This window comes from Kogia breviceps, chromosome 15 (assembly GCF_026419965.1).
Source record: "Kogia breviceps isolate mKogBre1 chromosome 15, mKogBre1 haplotype 1, whole genome shotgun sequence".
NCBI classification, from domain to species: Eukaryota; Metazoa; Chordata; class Mammalia; order Artiodactyla; family Physeteridae; genus Kogia; species Kogia breviceps.
The window spans coordinates 26913940-26937677 of NC_081324.1; the positions used below are offsets into that span (position 1 = coordinate 26913940).

Here is a 23738-nt window from a genome sequence, read left to right on the forward strand (position 1 = left end):
TGGTGCCTACTTTAGTTTTGATTTTTTTTTTTTTTTTTTTTTTTTTTTTTTTTGCGGTGCATGGGCCTCTCACTGTTGTGGCCTCTCCCATTGTGGAGCACAGGCTCCGGACGCACAGGCTCAGCGGCCGTGGCTCACGGGCCTAGCTGCTCCGCGGTATGTGGGATCTTCCTGGACCCGGGGCATGAACCCGTGTCCCCTGCATCAGCAGGCGGACTCTCAACCACTGCGCCACCAGGGAAGCCCAGTGCCTACTTTAGGAACACAATCCCTCGTATACAGGGCTGGCTTCATGGGCAGTCATATAGGATTGCACACAGATAGGCTTCATAATTGGTTTAATGCTCTTTGCTGTCACTATTTAAAATTCTTAGTGATTTATAAACAAGGAGTCCTACACTTTCATTTTGCAGTGGGCCTCACAAATGATGTAGCCAGTCCTAGTCACATGGAAATTTCTAAATTCCTTCTCTAACATAGCATACTGAGGGAGACTTGGGGGAAATTGTTTAGGCAGACCTTTGAAGATCTCTGCAGATGTAATCACACCTCATGCTGACATGCACACTGCTTTGGCTGTGCTGTAGACAGCTGCAGAGACATCCTGAGGTCTGTGTACCCTCAGAGATAGTACTGGGAGCAGACAAGACATTGCCCTTCCCCTTCTCTTCTCTTGATCCTGAGACACACACACACACACACACACACACACTCACTCACTCACTCACTCACTCACTCACTCACTCACTCACTCATCCCAGACTACAAAGTATTGGATTATTGAGGAGGAGGAAAACATTGGGAGATATTTAAAATATTAACAGTAACATAAACCTTAAAAACTTGTTACCCTCAGACATAGGACATTAGTACAAGGAGAATTTGTTTGTTGATTATATTCTATATATTTCTGATGTTTTAAATGAAAAAATTTAAAACACACTGAAAAGTAAAAAGACAAACGTAATGAATGGCTGTGAAGCCATCACGCAGATTTAACAATTATTCATACTTGTCATATTTTCTTAATGTAGTTTTTTGGTGAATTTAAACCTGGAGCCAGCTATTTTTCCAAATATTTCTCCAGGTTTTCCTTTCATGATTAATCATATTTAGAGATGAAACTCTGAGTTCTAATGTTGGTCATTGTCACAGAGATGTCACTGTTTCTAGGCTCTTTCAGGGAACAGATTTTAAAAGCCTGAGTTCATATTGATATTTCCAATTCTAATTAACTTTACAGTTCACTTAACTTCTTTCATTTTATACTTATTTCCTCTTGCACTGAAAAATCTTGGTTCCTGACAGTATTAGCAGAATTATTTGCTTTATTTGACAATATATAGTAAAATGTTTCAAAATAATAATATTAATACTGCTACTAACAATAAAACTTCTGAATGAAACTTAACATTGCTTTGCAGTTCCTTTTGCAGTTCTTCTTGACCTTATATCCCACTAAGAACACTGTATTCTAAGGTCATATAAAATACTATTTTCTCTGTGTGATTATGTAAACAGTTTTATGTATAGTTAAGTTTGTTTTAAATTTTAAGGATTATTTTCTTTTCCTGCTTGGTTTAGTTTCTTTTTTGAATATGTAAAACATTTCTGTGTTCGAGGTCAGAATGCACACATAGTATTAGGTAGGTTTCACCGTCATTCAAGGAAAGTTTAGATACTTTCAAGGAAGATTACTGGGTCAGTTGATCCAAAAACTTGTTTATTCATAAAGAAGCATAAGCCATTTGGGAAGATATCCAAAAAAATGTTAGGTGATGTGATGGAAAATAGCCATATTCTCTCACATAGTATGTCTTGAAAAATATATTTGGCAGAATGAGTCTGATCCAAAGTGATATTTCTTGCACATTTGACTTAAGCTTGGTAAATTCATTAAGAGACTATAGCACCATTAGTGTATAAGAATGCCAGAGATTTCTGTGCATTAATTTTGTATCCTGCTACTTTACCAAATTCATTGATTAGCTCTAGTAGTTTTCTAGTAGCATCTTTAGGATTCTCTATGTATAGTATCATGTCATCTGCAAACAGTGACAGCTTTACTTCTTCTTTTCCGATTTGGATTCCTTTTATTTCTTTTTCTTCTCTGATTGCTGTGGCTAAAACTTCCAAAACTATGTTGAATAAGAGTGGTGAGAGTGGGCAACCTTGTCTTGTTTCTGATCTTAGTGGAAATGGTTTCAGTTTTTCACCATTGAGGACGATGTTGGCTGTGGGTTTGTCATATATGGCCTTTATTATGTTGAGGAAAGTTCCCTCTATGCCTACTTTCTGCAGGGTTTTTATCATAAATGGGTGTTGAATTTTGTCAAAAGCTTTCTCTGCATCTATTGAGATGATCATATGGTTTTTCTCCTTCAATTAGTTAATATGGTGTATCACGTTGATTGATTTGCATATATTGAAGAATCCTTGCATTCCTGGGATAAACACCACTTGATCATGGTGTATGATCTTTTTAATGTGCTGCTGGATTCTGTTTGCTAGTATCTTGTTGAGGATTTTTTTTGTGTGTGTGTGGTATGTGGGCCTCTCACTGTTGTGGCCTCTCCCGTTGCGGAGCACAGGCTCCAGACGCACAGGATCAGTGGCCATGGCTCATGGGCCCAGCTGCTCCGCGGCATGTGGGATCTTCCTGGACCGGGACACGAACTCGTGTCCCCTGCATCGGCAGGTGGACTCTCATCCACTGCGCCATCAGGGAAGCCCTTGTTGAGGATTTTTGCATCTATGTTCATCAGTGATATTGGTCTGTAGTTTTTTTTCTTTGTGACATCTGGTTTTGGTATCAGGGTAATGGTGGCCTCGTGGAATGAGTTTGGGAGTGTTCCTCCCTCTGCTATATTGTGGGAGAGTTTGAGAAGGATAGGTGTTAGCTCTTCTCTAAATGTTTGATAGAATTCGCCTGTGAAGCCATCTGGTCCTGGGCTTTTGTTTGTGGGAAGATTTTTAATCACAGTTTCAATTTCAGTGCTTGTGATTGGTCTGTTCATATTTTCTATTTCTTCCTGGTTCAGTCTCGGCAGGTTGTGCATTTCTAAGAATTTGTCCATTTCTTCCAGGTTGTCCATTTTATTGACATAGAGTTGCTTGTACTAATCTCTCATGATCTTTCGTATTTCTGCAGTGTCAGTTGTTACTTCTCCTTTTTCATTTCTAATTCTATTGATTTGAGTCTTCTCCCTTTTTTTCTTGATGAGTCTGGCTAACGGTTTAAAATCTGAAAGTGAAATTAAGAAAACACTCCCATTTACCTTTGCAACAAAAAGAATAAAATATCTAGGAATAAACCTACCTAAGGAGACAAAAGACCTATATGCAGAGAATTATAAGACACTGATGAAAGAAATTAAAGATGATACAAATAGATGGAGAGATATACTGTGTTCTTGGATTGGAAGAATCAACATTGTGAAAATGACTATACTACCCAAAGCAATCTACAGATTCAATGCAATCCCTATCAAATTACCAATGGCATTTTTTACAGAACTAGAACAAAAAATTTCACAATTTGTATGGAAACACAAAAGACCCCAAATAGCCAAAGCAATCTTGAGAACAAAAAATGGAGCTGGAGGAATCAGGCTTTCTGACTTCAGACTATACTACAAAGCTACAGTAATCAAGACAGTATGGTACTGGCACAAAAACAGAAATATAGATCAGTGGAACAGGATAGAAAGCCCAGAGATAAACCCACACACATGTGGTCACCTTATCTTTGATAAAGGAGGCAAGAATATACAGTGGAGAAAAGACAGCCTCTTCAATAAGTGGTGCTGGGAAAACTGGACAGGTACATGTAAAAGTATGAAATTAGAACGCTCCCTAACACCATACACAAAAATAAATTCAAAATGGATTAAAGACCTAAATTTAAGGCCAGACACTATAAAACTCTTAGAGGAAAACATAGGCAGAACACTCTATGACATGAATCACAGCAAGATCCTTTTTGACCCATCTCCTAGAGAAATGGAAGTTAAAAAAAAAAAAAAGGGACCTAATGAAACTTAAAAGCTTTTGCACAGCAAAGGAAACCATAAACAAGACCAAAAGACAACCCTCAAAATGGGAGAAAATATTTGCAAATGAAGCAACTGACAAAGGAGTAATCTCCAAAATTTACAAGCAGCTCATGCAGCTGAATAACAAAAAAACAAACAACCCAACGCAAAAATGGGCAGAAGAGGTAAATAGACATTTCTCCAAAGAAGAAATACAGATTGCCAACAAACACATGAAAGAATGCTCAACATCATTAATCATTAGAGAAATACTAACCAAAACTACAATGAGATATCATTTCACACCGGTCAGAATGGCCATCATCAAAAAATCTCCAAACAATAAATGCTGGAGAGGGTGTGGAGAAAAGGGAACCCTCTTGCACTGTTGGTGGGAATGTAAATTGATGCAGCCACTATGGAGAACAGTATGGAGGTTCCTTAAAAAACTACAAATAGAACTACCATGCGACCCAGCAATCCCACTACTGGGCATATACCCTGAGAAGACCATAATTCAAAAAGAGTCATGTACCAAAATGTTCATTGCAGTTCTGTTTACAATAGCCAGGACATGGAAGCAACCTAAGTGTCCATCAACAGATGAATGGATAAAGAAGATGTGGCACATATATACAGTGGAATATTACTCAGCCATAAAAAGAAACGAAATTGAGTTATTTGTAGTGAGGTGGATGGACCTGGAGTCTGTCATACAGAGTGAAGTTAGTCAGAAGGAGAAAAACAAATACCATATGCTAACACATATATATGGAATCTAAGAAAAAAAATGTTATGAAGAGCCTAGGGGTAGGACAGGAATAAAGACACACACCTACTAGATCATGGACTTGAGGATATGGGGAGGGGGAAGGATAAGCTGTGACGAAGTGAGAGAGTGGCATGGACATATATACACTACCAAACGTAGGGTGGATCGCTAGTGGAAAGCAGCCACATGGCACAGGGAGATCAGCTCGGTGGTTTGTGACCACCTAGAGGGGTGGGATAGGGAGGGTGGGAGGGAAGGAGACACAAGAGGGAAGAGATATGGGAACATATGTATATGTATAACTGATTCACTTTGTTCTAAAGCAGAAACTAACACACCATTGTAAAGCAATTATAGTCCAATAAAGATGATTTAAAAAAAGAGAGAGAGACTATAGCGCCACTCTCTTCTGTGACAAAAGCCCATCAGTTCTCCTTCTAAGAATTCCTCAGAGAGGAAGGTGCAACAGGATATGAGACCTGGGGACTGTGTTTCCAAGGTGGAAGTGAAAGGCCATTCAGGTACTTCTGTTTTTGTCACCTCCAGGATGATCTTTAGGAAGGTGCCCTAGATGAGAGTGCACGATTTTGTTTGTCCAGGGACTAAATAGGATTTTTTCACCTCATCGACCACTTTGAGAGACTTCAGCTTTCTCATGGGCGCTGTTAGGGTTTAAGGCCAAAATGCTTTTTTTTTTTTTTGGTGGTACGCAGGCCTCTCACTGCTGTGGCCTCTCCCGTTGTGGAGCACAGGCTCCGGACGCGCAGGCTCAGCGGTCATGGCTCACGGGCCCAGCCGCTCCGCGGCATGTGGGATCTTCCTGGACCAGGGCATGAACCCGTGTCCCCTGCATCGGTAGACGGACCCTCAACCACTGCGCCACCAGGGAAGCCCTGAAATGCTTATTAAAAGGTGGCAGAATATTTTCTTTTCCCACAGTTAATGAGAACACCAGGGAGAAGAGGGCATGGATGTTGCGAGAACACCATCCCCAAGTTTCAGATTCTATCCTCAGAGTGTCGTCACTTTTTGGACATGGGAAACGGCACTAAAGTGATGGTGTGGGACAACAAAGCTGATGACAAACTAAAGGGAGTTTGGGGCTGCTATTTTTGTGGCGTTTTAGGCAGTCACTTAGGGTGGGAGAAAAATGTTAGACCCTGAACAGACTTTATCTCTATGTCACTTTCCAACGCCACAACTCACTATGGGGAAGACTTCCAGTTGTATCTGCAGCCATTAGCCATCGTTCTCTCTCACTAATTCCAGTCATAAGTCTGCTCTCCAGTGGGGCTCATTCATCCTTCTGGGCCACTTGTGCATTTGTTTGGATATGGACACTTCTAGTGCATTGCATTCCTTGAAAAATTGTATCATAAGGTGGATAAAGTGTATGGAGACTGTGCAGTTATGTTTTTCTGCTCAGTGTGTTTGTAATAACTGGGAATGTTTATGTGAGAGAAGGCAGGGAGAAATAAGAATGCTTTGTTTTGGGACGAATAAACAGAGTGAGAAAAATGAGGTGTAGCTAAAAGAAGGGGCCAGCTGGAAGATACAAGGGTTATTAGTTTGCAAAATAGCAGAACTTGCCACCTACATATATACATATAGAATATGATCCATGATCCCATGCTGTTGTGGCTAGGGGCTGGGGGACCATGACTTCACTAAGTCCCATTCTTTCTCGAGTGGCTGGAGTGAGCCCAGTGAGATATGCTTCCATGAAGGCAGCAGTGAGCAAGAAAATTCCCAGGGCCACTTCACCTTAAAAGGAGGCTTATTAAGGAAGTGTAGGATGGGGGTGAACGAAAACCATGGGCCAGGGTGAGCTATAAGGGAGGAGGAGCCATGGGTTATGAGGGAGCGGAGGGGGGAGACTGAGAGAAGGTATGAAAAATGAATTATGGTCTTCTCCACAGAAACTGTGAGGTAAGAAATGTGTCTTGTTTTAGCTGCTAAATTTGTGGTAGTTTGTTCATCAGCGATAGAACACTAAATCAGTGTGTTTAATGTCTGTCTCCTCTGTTAAGACTCTTAAGTCTGGGACAATATCTGTCTTGTACTGTTGAATCACCAACATCTGATGCAATGCCTGGCCCATAGTTTATGTGCAGTAAGTATGTGTTGATTGAAGAATGGATGAAAAAGGAGGTGATCAGGAGCTACAGTTTGAATCCTTCCTTGATGTATTCATATTTCTAATTACCATACTTTAAAGAATGACTGGTATTCTTATGAGAAAGGACCATAACTCCCATATTATTGTTGGGGGAAATGAAGCATAAAGAATTTTGGCATCTGGCTCCACCCAAGTAGACAGTGAAGCATTTATGGTGCTTGTGCCTGGGACTGAAAGGGTAAGAGAAAGGAAACTGGACTGAAGAAGTCTTGATCTTTTGGTGTTTTCTCAAGCTCCCAGGCAAAGATCAGACCATAGGCTATCAGTTAAGATGTAGGCTGGGAGAAACATACAATGGCATTATAATAAGGTTATACAGCCAATTTCCAGAACTGAAATTATATATGTGCTTTTTTTTTTTAAGCACCCTGAAGCGGGCCCTTGACGTCTTCAAGCTACGTAAGTGATTCTTTAAAAATGTATTTGCTGTCTTTGGCAAGCTCTGTGTCTGTCATCAAAGGTGGGTTTTAATTTGAACAGCAATCTCATACTGGGTGAAAACAAAAGTAGAGCAACTCCTAAGGTGAGGAATAGCCCTTCAGAGTTGAAATGAGCTGGAGAACCGTCCACACTTGCACGTTATGATGTACATTTGACTTACTTAGGGCCGTGTTTCTCACACTGGAAACTCAGGGTGAGGCCCTGGCACTGATCTTCCAGGGGTCCTGTCCAGTTCTAGTATTCCCTGGGCCTGTTACTCAGAATTTAAGACTTTAAGTCCTTCTGTTCTTCATGCTTCCAAGCTAAGGACTTTAATGTGGCACAGTATGTGCTTAACATGTTTCTGTAGCTAGCTGAGTGGTTCTAGACATCTTTCCATTTCAGTTCACGCAGATCTGTCTCACTCTTACATTAAAATTTTTTTTATTCTACAAATACCACATTTCCTCCAGAAAGGTGGTAGTGATTTTTTTCCCCACCAACAGTGCTGTTTTTCCCCATGCTTGCCAATACCAAGAATTTTTACACTTTAAAAATCTTGCCAAACTGAAAGGTAAAAAGCGATAGTTTTCAGAGTTTTAAAGCTTTGTGTTTTTTTCAGTAGTTTTAAGGCTGAATACATTTTCAAATGTTTACTGGCTATTTGGCCAATCTTTTTAAAAATTTCATGTTCTTTAACCATTTAAAAAATACTGGAATATATATATTTATCTTGATTTGTGAAAGCTCTTTGTTACATAAGTTGCAAATATTTTTTCCAGTTTGTCATGTACCTTCTAACCTTGTTCAAGGTTATTTGACACACGCACAAGTTTAAAATTTTTTCTTAGGTCACATCTGTCTGTCTTTCTAGCTTTAATGCCATCTTCAATTTGTTTTCTTAGAACTAGAAAGATAAGCATTTCGGTTTTTCTATTTAAAAAGTAGGGCTTCCCTGGTGGCGCAGTGGTTGCGAGTCCGCCTGCCGATGCAGGAGACACGGGTTCGTGCCCCAGTCCGGGAAGATCCCACTTGCCGCGGAGTGGCTGGGCCCGCGAGCCATGGCCACTGAGCCTGCTCGTCCGGAGCCTGTGCTCCGCAACGGGAGAGGCCACAACAGTGAGAGGCCCCCGTGCTGCCAAAAAAAAGCCATGCTTATTACAAAGAAAATAAAGGGAAAAACACCAATAATCTTTCTATCCAGAGATAAATTTCTTACGGGCTCATGAGATGTTAGAGATGGAAAGAACCTTCGAGTCATGTAATGAGAAATACGATCCAATTTGAAATTGTAGTGGGTTTAGTAATGTGTGCTAGCATGCAAATTCCATGAGCTTCTCCCTGGCTCTGGGCATACACTAGGTTAGTAGCATTTAGTGGTAGGAAGCTAAGCTTAAGGTTTGCCAACTTGGTCTTGGTGGCCAGGGCAATGCTGGGCACATGGAGGGGCTCAATAAATGTTGGTGACCAAGTGAAGCAGGTTAACTTTACCGCTTGCCCTAGCATTTTGTATGTATTTTAACTTTTAGTATAGTTTCTTTGGTTTGAATTCAGACATGTGTAGATCTTGTTTATTTTTTAAAATTCTTTTTGCAGAAGTAGACAGTGTGGCACAAAGTCACATTCAGCTTGGACAGACTCTAAGAGAAGAGGCCAGGAAGATGGAAGAATTCAGGGAAAAGCAAAAGTTACAGCGAAAAAAGGTTGGGTTTACGTATGTGTTAAGATGTTGCCGTTCTTCCAGCAGAAAATTCCAGGCTTGTTTGTTCATTAAACTCCTTGACCCATTTCCTACCCTCAAGCACCCACACTCTTCTTTTAACGTATGAGATTATTTACTGGGAACCAGATGGGCACTCAGTCTAGATGGTGATGCCTCTGTGCCCATTTGCACATTAGGGCAGTTCTTTTTCAATTGCTGTAAGAGTCAGGGATCCAGCCTGCTTTCCTCTTCTTTTTATATCTGCTGCCACTGTTTAAACTATGACAGGAAAGGGGACCCTCTCTGTCTTCATAAGGGTCTAGCATGTGCTACCAAGGTGGTAGGTTCTCAGACCACACTCCTCCTCTTGGACAAGGCAGTAAGGGGAGGATAAGAAGTGGAGGGGACCCGTGTTCTCCCTGGAGACCATAATGTTGTCCAACCGCCCTATTTTACAAATAGGGAAACTGAGGCCCTGGGAAATTCAAGTCTTTTTGGCCTCAAAGCAGATGTTTACAGGATCTTTTTCATTGATAGGATTTATTCTGGCCAGTTATATGGAAGGAGATGGGAGTGAACAAGAGTTAATAAAACTGGTAAACATTTGGGAAGTTATAGGCATCAAGAAAAGAAGTCCAGATTTATATTAAAGTGTTCCTTAGACTAGACCACTGTTCTGACTTCCTTCTGTTTTGTTCCTAAAAGACTTGTACATTCAGGTTGGCCTGGCAGCCAGATAGGGCCCTTCCAGAACTTTTACATTTAATTAATTAATTAATTAAATTTGTTGGCCACACCAGAAGCACGGGGTCTTAACCTCTGGACTGCCAGGGAAGTCCCCAGAACTTTTTTTAACATCTGGTCTCCAGGGTTGGAATGAACCTCACGTGGGGTATAAGCTCTTCCCTATTTGGCATCTGAACATTCCTACCTAGGTCTCTCCAGACAGCTCTGCATGGACTTTTTGGACATCTTTCTTCATCTTGGCCCTTTACTGTCTGGAAGTCTGCAGTGTGTATTCAGTAAACAGCTGGCTCTACCCCTACCTCAGTCTCAGCAACTTTGCCTGTGGTTCTAAATCAGAATCTAATTCCAGCTTCCTTGGTGGCCACTGGGCATTCAGAATGGGTGGCAGTATCTTAAGAGCCTGACTGCCTTACATCTATTGTCATTTCATGAGCCGCTCTTACTGCTGTACCTCTTATAGGAAGGAAGGGTAGAAACCAACAATTAAGGGACACCATGTCAGGTGTTTTCACACAAACTCAAGCTTCATGTATGAGGTTTGAGGGGGTGCATCTGACCTAAAGTAGTTTTCAGAGCAGAAATAATATGTATATTACACCCATCTACTGGACGGTCAACCTCTTTTTGGCTGACATTGCCAGCCCTGCCTGCCTCTCCTAGGATTTACAATTTTTCAGAAGCAAAATGCCTTAGACAACCAGAGTCTGTGCACACATGATTTCCCCTAAGAGGAGAAGAGGGTCATTTCCTCACATTCTTAAGTGCCCTCGGTTGCCTTAGTTATTTTAGGGAGCATTTTGTTAATTTTGCAAGGCTTCTGAAACTTCCCCTCCTAGCAGGTTACAAAGACCAAGTTCTTGCAGCTAGGAGAACTGTTCTGAATTCTCTTAAGCAATAGAGGCGCCTGGGCTCATTCCACCACTGTCATCCAAATTTCCTATATTGTGTGCTCTTAAGAGCAGGAAAACACCTTCTGAGCTTTCTTTGCAGAGTCCAAAGTTCATTAATAAATTTGTAATTACTTGTGTCACAATGAACTCTGGGTTGTTCCACTTCTGTATTGATACCTTTTATTATTTTTTTTTTAAACAAACTTTTGGAGAAAATGTGTTAGTGTTAACTTCTCGTTTTCACTGGTCAAACCCTGCATGCGCTGGTCTCTCACTTCTTGGAAATTAAGCCATTTCCAGGAAATCCATCAGTTTCTTTTAGCAAACTGGGACGGGGGAGGTGCAGATGGAATGGCTGGTAGAAGTTTTGGTGAACTCACTTACAGAACTACTGTTTTCTGAGGGTGGTAACCAGTGCGGCCATGTCCATCTCTCCCCCACAGCATAGAGCATGGCTAGAGCGACTGATGTGACAGTAATCATGACAAAGTGTGATGAGCCTTAAAAGGTAGGGAAGTGAAGGTGCCAGCTGAACATGCAGCGGGGACACTTAACCTAATTTATAGGTCTGGGGAGGCCTTCTGGAGGCAGCGACTTCGAAGCTAAAGCCAGCAGAGTGAAAGGCAGTGTGGGTGAGGGCAGAGTGCGAGGAGTCTCTCACCCCTGGAGGTTGGCAGGCAGGGGGCGATCTTCGGAGCCATTCTCAGGAGGCTTGACATTTTAGGTGCTGGAGTTCCTTCCCAGCCCAGAACGTCCTAAGCCTGACAAAGGCAGCATGTGGTCAGTCATTCTCTCCCTTGTTGCCCATATTAAGATAGGGACGATCACAGCAGAATGTTCTGCCTGTGTCGAGAGCAGTCTCCAAAGGGAACCTCTTTGGTCATGCAGGTTGTCACTTCCAGTTTTCAGAGTACAGTCTGAATGTATGTAGACAGACAAACAGACCACTCAGTAGCTCTGTCAGTAATTTACTGCAGGGTCACTTGGGTCATTTATAAATCTCTTCTTCCTTTTCCCCTCCCTCTTGCTTCTCCCCACTTGATAGCATAGAGGATTGTGGTTTTGCACTATTTTGTGTTATTGATAACAAAACATAATCAAATTTCTACTGGAGTTGGTCTAAGCAGAAAGAATGAGTCCTAGAAGAAAAACTTCCCCAAAGAGTCCTGAAAGAGGGGACTTCCCTGGCGGTCCAGTGGTTAAGACTCTGCACTTCCACTGCAGGGGACATGGGTCCGATCCCTGGTTGGGAAACTAAGATCCCACGTGCTGCATGGTGCGGTCAAAAAAAAAAGGGACTCCTGAAAGAGAACTCGTGACTTTCTGGGGTCACCATGAATAGGCCACCCTACAAGTGAGTATGGACATGAGGAGACTTAAATCAAGGTGGTATAGCAGACAGAGCTGGACTGGGTGTCACTGAGTGGCCTTCAGCAATATCACCTCATGGGCCCCGGGGATCATACCTGTCAGATGAGAGCTGGACTGCTGCTCTCTAAGATCCTGCCGACATACAAGTGCCAGGAATCTTTGAAGGCAGAGAGAAGAATGGTATGAAGTAGAACTTTGTAGACACGCGAGAGGTGCTTGAAGCAGGTGTTATGTAGAACTTGGAGATAAGGAGGCCTGGCTTGGTCCACAAACTATAAATTAATAGCAGCTCCTGAACTGGAAGAATGGCAGTGTGTATATTCAGACTAGAAAGGACCACGGATGGACTGACATTGCTAATAGATCTGCTGTGTGGAGCCTAGGAAAATCAGGGCTTATTTTTATGAATAAACCCTGCCCCTCCTGGCAGAGGCACATAGATGCTCACGTGAGCCACACAGCTCCCTGTCTCTGATGGCAGGGAGCTGCCCATGAGCCTTTCCCTGTTGGGTCATGTTGGAGCCCTATCTGTTCTCCATGTCCTTGGAGCCTCCTTGGGACCATTAGCTACCTCCTGGTCCCTCAATTTCAGCTGGGCTGGAGATGGCTGTTCTGTTCCCTGAGGGTCCCTTGGGCCTCCCCCAAGGGAGTTTCGTGTATTCCACAAAGTTCATATTTGAAGTGAGACCATCCCAAACCTTCCATCCAGATATCTTGAAAATCCATCCGTGTTTGTGTGCTATGGTAACAGACAAAAACTTAGTTTTCCAGAGGAAAGAGAAATATTTTAATATCAGTTTCAACATTATTTTGGATTGTATAATTTTGTACAAGAGCAATGCCATAGCTCATTTTGAATTATTGCATTTCTTGGTTTTAAAGAGCTATCATAAGGATAAGGATAGTTTTGGATAAGGATTAGGAACAAGGGCACAGGAGTCTGGCTGTGCCCAAATCCCAGCTCTGCTACTTGTTGAGAGTATTACCTTGGGTGAGTTAGTCCATCTCAGTTTACTGTCAAGAAAATGGGGATGGGTACTCACAGTTGTTGTGATGCATGAAAGTTGCTTAGCACATAATAGTGCTTAATAAATGGGAACTACTATTATGTCTGAGAGCTACATTTTTATTATTAGCTCCATTATTTTGACTAATAAGAGTATTAACATCACAGCCACAGCAAAGAAGTTGCTCCCAAGTGAACTTGAAGAGTAGCTTACCTTTCCTGTATTAGATGGGGTAAAGAGTAGGGGAACAGCTTCTCTTAGCTGTCCCACAAGCATTTCTTCCCTTCCTACTGCTTGGGCTCCTTGCTGGTGAAGGACGTGCCATTGACAGATGCCACAGAAGTGAATGTTTCTGAGTCTTTAACTGTGCTGACATAGGCTTACAGTATAAAGACCCCTTTTAAAATATAAATGGTGCTTTAACAAAGTTTTAAAATCCCTTTTTGAAACCTAAGTTCCTTGATTCCAGATTTACTGATGAGAATACTCTAAGATGATCAATGATTCTCAGTAGTGGCTAGTGGCCACCCAGCTTCAAAGGTGGGCAAATTGTTCAGCTTTTCTGTGCTGCAGCCTCCTTATTTGTGAAATGGGAGTAATAATAAATAATAGCACATCTACCCTTTGGGTTGTGTGAGGACTAATTGAGATAAGCCACGTTGAACACTCAGCCCTCAAGATAAGCTGGTGTTAACAGTTGGTTTTGATTATTAATAGTGCCTGTTCTCTCTGCACAGACGGAGCTTATAATGGATGCTGCCCATAAACAAAAGAGCTTACAATTCAAGAAAACCATGGAGGTGAGTCTCACTATGTTGCCTTTTTTTTTTTTTTGTAATGGTGATATTTTCTGATATCCTGTGCTATGTATCAACATATTCCTAAAAATAACATTAGTGCAGTGTTTTAGAGAAAACAGCCTTTGGTGGTTTGACTTTCTATTTAAGGTCTTGGAAAGGTTGAGGATGAAATCAGACAGAAGAAATACAATGATGTTATCTTTCTGGCAACCTGGGAAGGTATAGCAAGTCACCTTAAATATTTCAGACCAGGGCATGTATACTTTATGATGTCTTTTATCTTATTGGGTTTGAGCTTCTTCCCTGTTAAGACTGTTTTGAATCTTGATTTCTTACCTATTTTTATTGAGTTTTCAGATATCTGAAAATAGTGAAAAGCCTCCTTTACTTTAAGTAATTTATTTTAAAAATGCTTAACAAGTAGAACTAGGAGAAGTTGCTGGGGACCTCACACTAGCTTTACATGAATCTCTTAACAATGAAACTTTGTTACTGGAACATCTGTGACTCCATCTTTGTACAGAAGTATCATCATGATATTCTATGCCTATGACATCATATCTGGTAACTTGGTCAAAAAAGAAAATGTCACCAATGTTGATGGCGTATGCAGTCTGTTCTGCATTTTTTTTCTTTTATGCAGAGCACCTGAAAAGCGATTGATAAATAGGGAATGATGTCAGTGTAATGCAGAAATGGTGTTGGTTGATATATGATTACTCCCAGAACTTTTATGTTTTGAGCAATCTGGGGAAAGCTCTCTCACAATTAAAGAGAAAGGCTTATTGAAATATAATTTTCCTATTTCCTCTACCTACATTTAGAGCCATAACAGTGTTAAAATTTTTGCTTCAACTGTCAAAAGTAATTTAGAAAACTCAGAAGAGAAAGGAAGACTATTGTATTTACTGATATTTTGCTTGGTGTGTGTTTTTTCTTCTGCTGTTCCAAGGTTTCTTCTTTTATAATTTTCTTTTGCTTGGAGATCTCAGAAGTTCACCTCTGTGTCTTGTCATGGATTTCTTTGGCTTTATCTCGTTTGGGGTTTGATCAGCTTCTGGAATCTGTAGGTTTATATCTTTTGCCAAATTTGGAAAGTTTTCAGCTATTCTTTCTTTCTTTTTTTAACTTTTTATTTTATATTGGAGTATAGCCAGTTAACAATGTTGGGATAGTTTCAGGTGCACAGCAAAGGGACTCAGCCATACATATACATGTATCCATTCTTCCCCAAGCTCCCCTCCCATCCAGGCTGCCACATAACATTGAGCAGAGTTCCCTGTGCTATGCAGTAGGTCCTTGTTGGTTATCCATTTTATTTTTTTAAAAAATATTTATTTATTTATTTAGATTGTTCCAGGTCTTAGTTGCAGCACGTGGAATCTTCATTGCAGCATGCAGGATCTTTAGTTGTGGCATGTGGACTCTTAGTTGCAGCATGCATGTGGGATCTAGTTACCCAACCAGGGATTGAACACAGGCCCCCTGCATTGGGAGTGAGGAGTCTTACCCCCTGGACCACCAGGGAAGTCCCGGTTATCCATTTTAAATATAGCAATGTGTTCATGTCAATCCCAAACTCCCTAACTATCCTTCCCCCCTGGTAACCATAAGTTCATTCTCTAAGTCTGTGAGTCTGTTTCTGTTTTGTAAATAAGTTCATTTGTATCATTTCTTTTTAGATTCCACATGTAAGGGATATCATATATTTCTCTTTCTCTGTCTGACTTACTTCACTCAGTATGACAATCTCTAGGTCCATCCATGTTGCTGCAAATGCCATTAATTCATTATTTTCATCAGTCATTATTTCTTCAAGTACTTTTTCAGCCCACCTTTATCTGCTAGGATTCCAAGGACATGAATGTTAGATCTTTTGTTATGGTGCCAAAGGTTCATGAGGTCCTGTTCATTTTTTTTCAGCCTATTTGCTCTCTGTTTTTCAGATCAGGTAAATTCTATTGTACTATCTTCCAATTCACCAATTCTTTCTTCTATCTCTTCCATTCATACATCCATCCTTTCATTTAGTATATTTTTCAGTTCTAAATTTCCATTTGGTTCTTGTTTATATCTTCTGTTTCTTTGCTGAGATTTTCTTTTTCTTTGCTAAAACTATCTATTTTTTCATGTTTCAAGTGTGTTTGCAAATGTTTATTGAATATTTTTATGATGGCTGCCTTAAAATCTTTGTCAGATAATTGTAACATCTCTGTCATCTTGGTATTGATATCTGTTGATGGTCTTTTTTCATGCAGTTTGAGATCCTCCTGGTTCTTGGTATGATAAGTGATATTCAATTGATTTTGGACATTTTAGGTATTCTGTTGCAAGACTCTGGATCTTATTTAAACCTTCTATTTTAGCTGGCTTCCTCTAACACCACTCGAGCAACTGAGGTGAAGTGCCACCACATTACTGCTATGAGGGGTTCCAGTCCAGGTTCCCCACCTTGGCCTCCACTGACACCATAGGGTCAGTGTGGCCTTGTTACTACTGGGGGTTGATTAAAGTTCTGAATCCCCATTAGACTTCCTCTGACACCACTGCAGCAGGGAGGGGATGCGCCTCATTACTGCCATGTGGGGGTGGTGGAAGTGCAGGCTCCCCACAGAGTCTCCACTGGCTCTGTGTTTGGGGCTTGTGGGGCTTTACTACCTCCTGGTGGGAATGAAGGTCCCAGTCCCCTATTGGTCCTTCTCTGATACCACCTCAGCAGGGGAGTTGGGAACCGCATTATAGCCTGGTGAGGGTGGAAGTCTAGACTCCCCACTTGGCCTTTGCTGGATGTGTGGTGGGCGGGAGGGGGCCATGGTTTCTTTATGTGATGTTTGGCTGCTGTACAACGTGGAGGCTTCTGTCCTGCTGTGCTGCCCCTTTTCTCATCTTTTGGCTAGAGAGGGGAGGTTTTCATTGGGCTTTTTTGTTTGTTTGTTTATGCCCATTGGCATTTCTTGGTTGTCTGCTGCTTTGGCATTCATTCTGTGATATAAGAGGCCCAAAGAAAACCCAGGGCACTCTCTTCTAGGTTTCTCTCTGAGATCAAGGACATTAGATAATCTGCCTTCTTCTCTCCACCTTTCAGAATCTTATGTTTGTTTTATGTAGAATGTCCAGGGGTTTTAGTTATACTTGTGTGGAGGAATAGGAAAGAGTACATCTGCTCCATCTTCTTTGGAGCCCATATAACCTTTTAAAAAGATATTTTATGATATGCTTTTAGAGCCATAAATGTGATCATACCCCATCAATCTTACGATAAGAATCTAAGACTCTATCTTTAGGAAATCATCCAAAATAAGAAAAACAAAATGCACTACCGTGTTCACTACCTATAGTGAAAAGTATAATGTAAATGATTTAGTGACAAAAATGGAGAAAGATTAAATTGTGTAACCTTTAAAAATATGATTATGAGGACTATGTAACAACAGAGAAAAAGTGCTTAATATGTCATATGAAAAAAATAATGCAAGAAAGAGAAAGATTGGTAACTGACATTAAAATTTAAGACTTTTTGGGACTTCCCTGGTGGTCCAGTGGCTAAGACTGAGCACTCCCAGTGCAGGGGGGACCAGGTTTGATCCCTGGTCAGGGAACTAGATCCCACATGCCACGACTAGAGTTCTCAAGCTACAACTAAGAGTTTAGTTGCAAGCTGCAACTAAAAAAATCCTGTGTGCAGCAACTAAGACCCAGTGCCGTCCAAAATAAAATATATTTTAAAAATTTAAGACTTCTTTAGAGCAAAAGAAAAAAATATCATCTTACACGTGATAACAAATGGGGAAAAATATTAGTAACTTATATAATTTACAACCAGTTAGTGTTCCTAGTATAGACTGAACTCTTAAAAATCAATTAAAATGAAGAATGCGCCCCAAAAAATGTAGGTAAAAGGCATGAAATAGAAATGACATATCACCTTAGTAATGAAATAAATACAAATAAAACAAGGCATATGCCAACATTCTCAACTCTAGTATTAGAAGAGGTTAAAAACATTGTCTTATTTTGGTGTTGGTAAGAGCATGAGACCATATATCCTCATGTACGTGTTTATAGGAGTATGAATTAGTGAAAACAATTACACTTCTAGGAATCTGACCTGTAAATTCACACTACCCAAAATAAAAATCAGAGTATTTTTATGTTATACAAAATGGGAGATAAGGTAAATGTCCACCAGTAGAGAGAGTTGGTTAAGAAAATTATGGCATATATACATGTATATGTGTGTATTTACAACCATTAAAAGTGTTCAGCTACAGCACAGCAAAGGAAACCAGAAACAAAAAGAAAAGATAACCCATAGAATGGGAGAAAATACTTGCAAATGAAGTGACCGATAAGGGATTAATCTCCAAAATATTCAAACAACTCATACAGCTCAATAACAAAAAAACAAACAACCCAGTCACAAAATGGGCAGAAGATCTAAATAGACATTTCTCCTAAGAAGACATACAGGTGGCCAAAAAGCTCATGAAAAGATGCTCAACATCACTAATTATTAGAGAAATGCAAATCAAAACTACAATGAGGTATCACTTCACAACAGTCAGAATGGCCATCATCAAAAAATCTACAAACAAATGCTGGAGAAGATGTGGAGAAAAAAAGGAATGCTCCTACACTGCTGGTGGGAATGTAAATTATAATATGGAGAACAGTATGGAGGTTCCTTAATAAACTAAAAATAGAACTACCATATCATCCAGCAATCTCACTCCTGGGCATATATCTGGAGAAAACCGTAATTTGAAAAGATACATGCACCCCAATGCTCATTGTAGCACTATTTACAATAGCCAGGACATGGAAACAACCTAAATGTCCATCAATAGAGGAATGGATAAAAAAGATGTGGTACATATATACAATGGAATATTACTCAGCCATAAAAAAGAACTAAATAATGCCATTTGCAGCAACATGGATGGACCTAGAGATTGTCATACTGAGTGAAGTAAGTCAGACATAGAAAGACAAATATATGATACTGCATATATGTGGAATCTAAAAAAGGGGCACAAATGAACTTATTTACAAAACAGAAACAGTCTTAACAGATATTGAAAACAAAGTTATGATTACCAGCAGGGAGAGGAGGGGAGGGATAAATTGGAAGATTGGGATTGACATATACACACTACTATATATAAAATAGATAACTAATAAGGACCTACTGTATGGCATGGGGAACTCTAGTCAATACTCTGTAATGACCTATATGGGAAAAGAATCTAAAAATTAGTGGATATGTATGTATATGTATAACTGATTCACTTTGCTGTACAGCAGAAACTAACACAACATTGTAAATCAACTATACTCCAATAAAAAAATTTTTTTAAAGTGTTCAGCTATAGGCTTCATGCCTGATACAGAGAAATGTCTATAAGATATTGTTGCATAAGAAAAGAATTGTTGCATGAATATCTTATGTGCTTGTAATTAGGAAAAGTTATGAACTTTTGTTTCTATTTGTGTGTAGCAGAGAGAATTATAAGGTTGTTTACTGAAAGGTTAACCCCAACTGAACTTCAGGGGATGCTGAGAAATGTAGGAAAGCATGTGAGATATTTGATGAGCACAAACCATCTCTGCAAAAGTGTCTTGATTCTTAGTCAAGCATTTTTTGGGGGGAGTATCATTTTTATTTATTAGGCAACTGATTCACAGCTTTGCTTTGTTTGAACAAGTTAAGTCTTTGCTTCAAGAGTTGAAACAAAATTATTTGATTCACTAACGGTAGTTTGTGAACTGTTTTCATACTGCTGATAGTAATGGTAGCACAGGAGAGACCACGGCCTACTTTTAAACTAGCTAAAACAGAATTCTATAAATCAAGATGGAACATGACTATCCTTGAGCTACAGAAATGATGGGATTGATGCCCTCCCCACTGTCCACATGCTATGAGGAGGCACGTTATAATATTGAAACATAGTTACAGTTACCAGGACCAGGATTGCATCTAAGTTCAGAGGGTTATGAATATTACATATTCACGTCCTATAGTTACATAAGTGTTTGATTTTGCCTATTTCGAATTCCATCTTTTGTTTCAGTAAATTTTTAAAGCTCATGTACTTTGTTTTTGCCAAATAGGAGTTGTTACTTCCTTGATCAGGTTGCCACTACATACATGATTTGGAAAAGGGCTGGAGAGACCTTCCAAAGATAGATAAGAAAGAGCATGTCCTCTGAGTGCCCCCAGTCTAGTGGTGATTAGAGCCCTAATCAATGTGCACTCTTTGTTCCTGGGCGTGGGGGGCTAGGGTGGCTGCCCCTCAGGGTCACAGTCTGCTTCTCTGTTTTGATCCTCTTTTGGCTCATAACTACGAAGGCAAAGAAGAACTACGAGCAGAAATGCCGAGACAAAGATGAAGCAGAGCAGGCTGTCCACCGGAGTGCCAACGTGGTAAACCCGAAGCAACAAGAAAAGGTACCTGGGAGAGCAGACAGCCTGAAAAATCCGAGTCTTACATATATCAAGCTAAAGCCAATTAATAGTCTTAATAAAAAATGGGGGCTTCCCCGGTGGTGCAGTGGTTGAGAGTCCAACTGCCGATGCAGGGGACGCGGGTTCGTGCCCCGGTCCGGGAAGATCCCACATGCCGCAGAGCGGCTGGGCCCGTGAGCCGTGGCCGCTGAGCCTGCGCGTCCGGAGCCTGTGCTCCGCAACGGGAGAGGCCACAACAGTGAGAGGCTCGCGTACTGCAAAAAAAAAAAAAAAAAAAAAAAAAAAGGACTTGCATTCTAAGCTCCTGGCAATACCCTCCATCAGGAGATTAGAGTCCTCTGAGCCAGAAAAACCCTTGTCCTATTTTGGGGGTTGGGGAGGAGCTAGAGAAGCATAACCACAGGGGAGGGCATTCTGATGTTTTCATCTATTTTCAAAACTCAGCTCAGGTATTCTTTATAGCTAGGCTGCCTCCTGCTTGGGTGTTTTATAAATTTATTTTATAAAATCTGGGTATAAGATTGTCAGCAATCAGAAGGTAGGGAGGGATATGTTTTTAGGAAGATGTAGGGCAAGATGCTTGATGGCAATTTTCCAATGGCGTTAGGATTAGAGGGCAAGTTGAATGATTAACTCATAAGAGAAATATAGGTTAGACTTGAACCAGAACTTGTCTCTTCTCAGTTATTGCTTTAAAATCTGTTTTGCCTTTAGAAGCCTAGCCCAGCATTCCTGACCTCTTTTTTGTTTGTTTGTTTTTTGTTTTTGTTTTGTCCTCACAGCTTTTTGTGAAACTGGCAACTTCAAAGACTGCAGTAGAAGACTCAGGTGAGGGGTCTGCTCCCGAGGATGGGGGAGGATTGTGGCAGGGCTTATGCTATCCTAAATCTGTCTGAGAAAGGTAGTTTTATATACCATACAATAGTGAATATATACATATACAGTAGGATTAACAAGGTGTGAGAAGGGAAGGAGGGAGAAACAGAGAGAAGGAAGAGAGGGGGGAAGGAAGAGTATATGGGAACCCGGGAGAGTGGCAGGAAGCAAATGAGGCAGCAGTTTCTGGCCATTGCTGCTTTAGGTCTTGCTGCCTGACAGGTGACTGAATGGTGGGGGTGGGGGGAGGGGGGGGGTCAAGTGGCAGCTGCTTTGTGACCAGGTGCTCACTCTGATTTATTGGGAACATCTATCTCAAAACCCCTTTTCAGCCCTGATAACTCTTCTCTGCTGTGAAAGAAACAGCCAAGTTGTGAGGCCTTGTCATCACTGAAGTATAAAATCCAAACCAAGTGTTTGCAAAGGCTTCTAATTCCCAGCCAGAGTTTCTTGCTGGAGACAAGCCTCTCACAACCGTGGTCGCTGAAGTTTCTAAATCCAAAACTGAAGTAACTTGGTAGTTCACTTTTCTGCACCCCTCATTGTTTGTTTAATTTTCCTGAAAATGGTAAGAGGTAGAAGGAAACCCTGGCTGAGGTTCCTTGTCAGCTTTCACTTTTCCTTCCTTGGAGCATTTCTGGCTGATTGCTTGGTTTTTCTTTATAAAGAATGTGATGCCCACCTTTGCTTATTTTTCACAAAGATATGATTGAGGGTGAGATGTAATTATGGCCTTGCAGGGTTCAGAGCTCCCAGGAGCCTTGTGAGCTCCCGGAGGGGCCTGAGGGCTGGGTCTGCGAGCCCCCTCCCGTCCAGTTTCCAGACCCAGGCCCCTCTCCTCCATTGCAGACAAGGCGTACATGCTGCACATCAACACTCTGGATAAGGTCCGTGAAGAGTGGCAGAGCGAACACATCAAGGCCTGCGAGGTACCTGGAACCCGAAGGGCGGGTCTTCCTCCCTCTACTTCTGCAGAATTACTTGAGGGCAAATTAGAAATCTGGAATTTAAGTGGAGAGTGGAAGGAATTGGAATGCTTTCCCCCAAACCTTGTCTTTCTGCTTCTTCCCCGTCCTGACCGTGCTGTCCCACTCTGTTCATGGCCTTGCTCCGATGTTTGATCGCACGGGTATGAGGCAGCTGAATCAATTAACAGTTGATTCATTGATTTCCTGTCGAGAGCCTCACGGGTACTTGCTCTGTGACAGGGGAGTGCAGATAGCAGGAGAGCCGGCTTAGAGTTTTTTATTCTCACACCTTTCGTTTCACCATTGCCCCCCTCATTTTCAGCGCATGCCTCACAATGTCCCAGAGAAAATAAAGACACAACCTGGAAACTTCCTCAAGTTTCTGTCACCCTGTCTACACATCTTCCTTACCAGTGGTTCTCAAAGGGAGGTCCTAGGACCTGTACGAACATCATTGCCTTGTTAGATGCAGATCTTGTTAGAGATGCAGAGATGCAGCTTCTCAGACCAACTCCAGGCCTCTGGAATCAGAAACTCTGGGCATGGGCGCAGCAGTCCACATGTCAATAAGTCCTGCAGTTGACTGCTGTGAATTCAAGCACGAGAACTACTGATCTTCACCACCCTCCCTTCTCCTATGATAGTGGTAAAGGGCTGCTCTGCCACCACTGGGCTCAGGACCCCATCCAGCTGGCTCTCCCCACCCCATTGCACACAGCTCCCTTTCACAGTGGGCTTTTATTATCATTCACACAACCTCAGCTCCTTCCAGCTTTCAGGCCTGCCACTGCCGCTTCTCCCTTCTCCTCTTCACAGCCAGGCCTCCTGGAGGAGTTGCCTCCACATCCTCATCGCCCTGCCTGTGCCGGTGGCCGTGTCTGGGGTCCACTCCCCTGCGGCTGCTCTCCTAGAGGAACCAGTGGTCCCCTTAGTGTGAGGTCCAGCGTGCCTTTGCAATTTCTAATTTTATCTGACCGGTCTTTAGCACCTGAAACTGTGGGTCCCTCCTAAAACACTCTTTTTTGCTTTACTTCCTTAATTCCACAATCTAATGGAAAAGCCTGAAATAAGAGCATTTTTATATGGTTTTAAAACATGCAAAGCAATATCATATACATCTTATGGGCACATACATATTGTCAAAATCTGCATAAAAATGATAAAATTTAGGATAATGGTTATCTCTGGGGGAGGAGGAACACGGTAGAGATTGAAGAAAGCACACAGAGGCTTTAACAGAATCTGAAGCAAATATGGCCAAAAGTTTTGACAAAGCTGGGTGGTTGGTATGTGGGTCTTCCTAACATCACTCTCTATGATTCTGTCTACGTGAAATATTCTATAATAAAAATAATGTAATATTCATATACAGTTTACTTATACATGAAATAGTGTATTTGCTTCAAAATACTCCAGGGAGTAGGTGAGTTGGTAGGGAAATAGGTAAAACAGTCAGTTGTGAGTGGATGAATGTTTCAGCTGGTGATGGGTACATGGGGATTC

General features: G+C 41.3%; 1 protein-coding gene across 1 annotated transcript in view; it reads left to right on the top strand.

The window, feature by feature from the left end:
- PSTPIP2 (proline-serine-threonine phosphatase interacting protein 2) overlaps window positions 1–23738 on the top strand; it is an 89598-nt gene that overhangs the window by 60503 nt on the left and 5357 nt on the right. The window contains exons 4-9 of the mRNA XM_059041031.2: window positions 7350–7384; window positions 9002–9108; window positions 13860–13922; window positions 20275–20373; window positions 21174–21219; window positions 22117–22196. Coding sequence (XP_058897014.1) covers window positions 7350–7384; window positions 9002–9108; window positions 13860–13922; window positions 20275–20373; window positions 21174–21219; window positions 22117–22196 — 430 coding nt within the window. The remainder of the gene's footprint in view (window positions 1–7349; window positions 7385–9001; window positions 9109–13859; window positions 13923–20274; window positions 20374–21173; window positions 21220–22116; window positions 22197–23738) is intronic.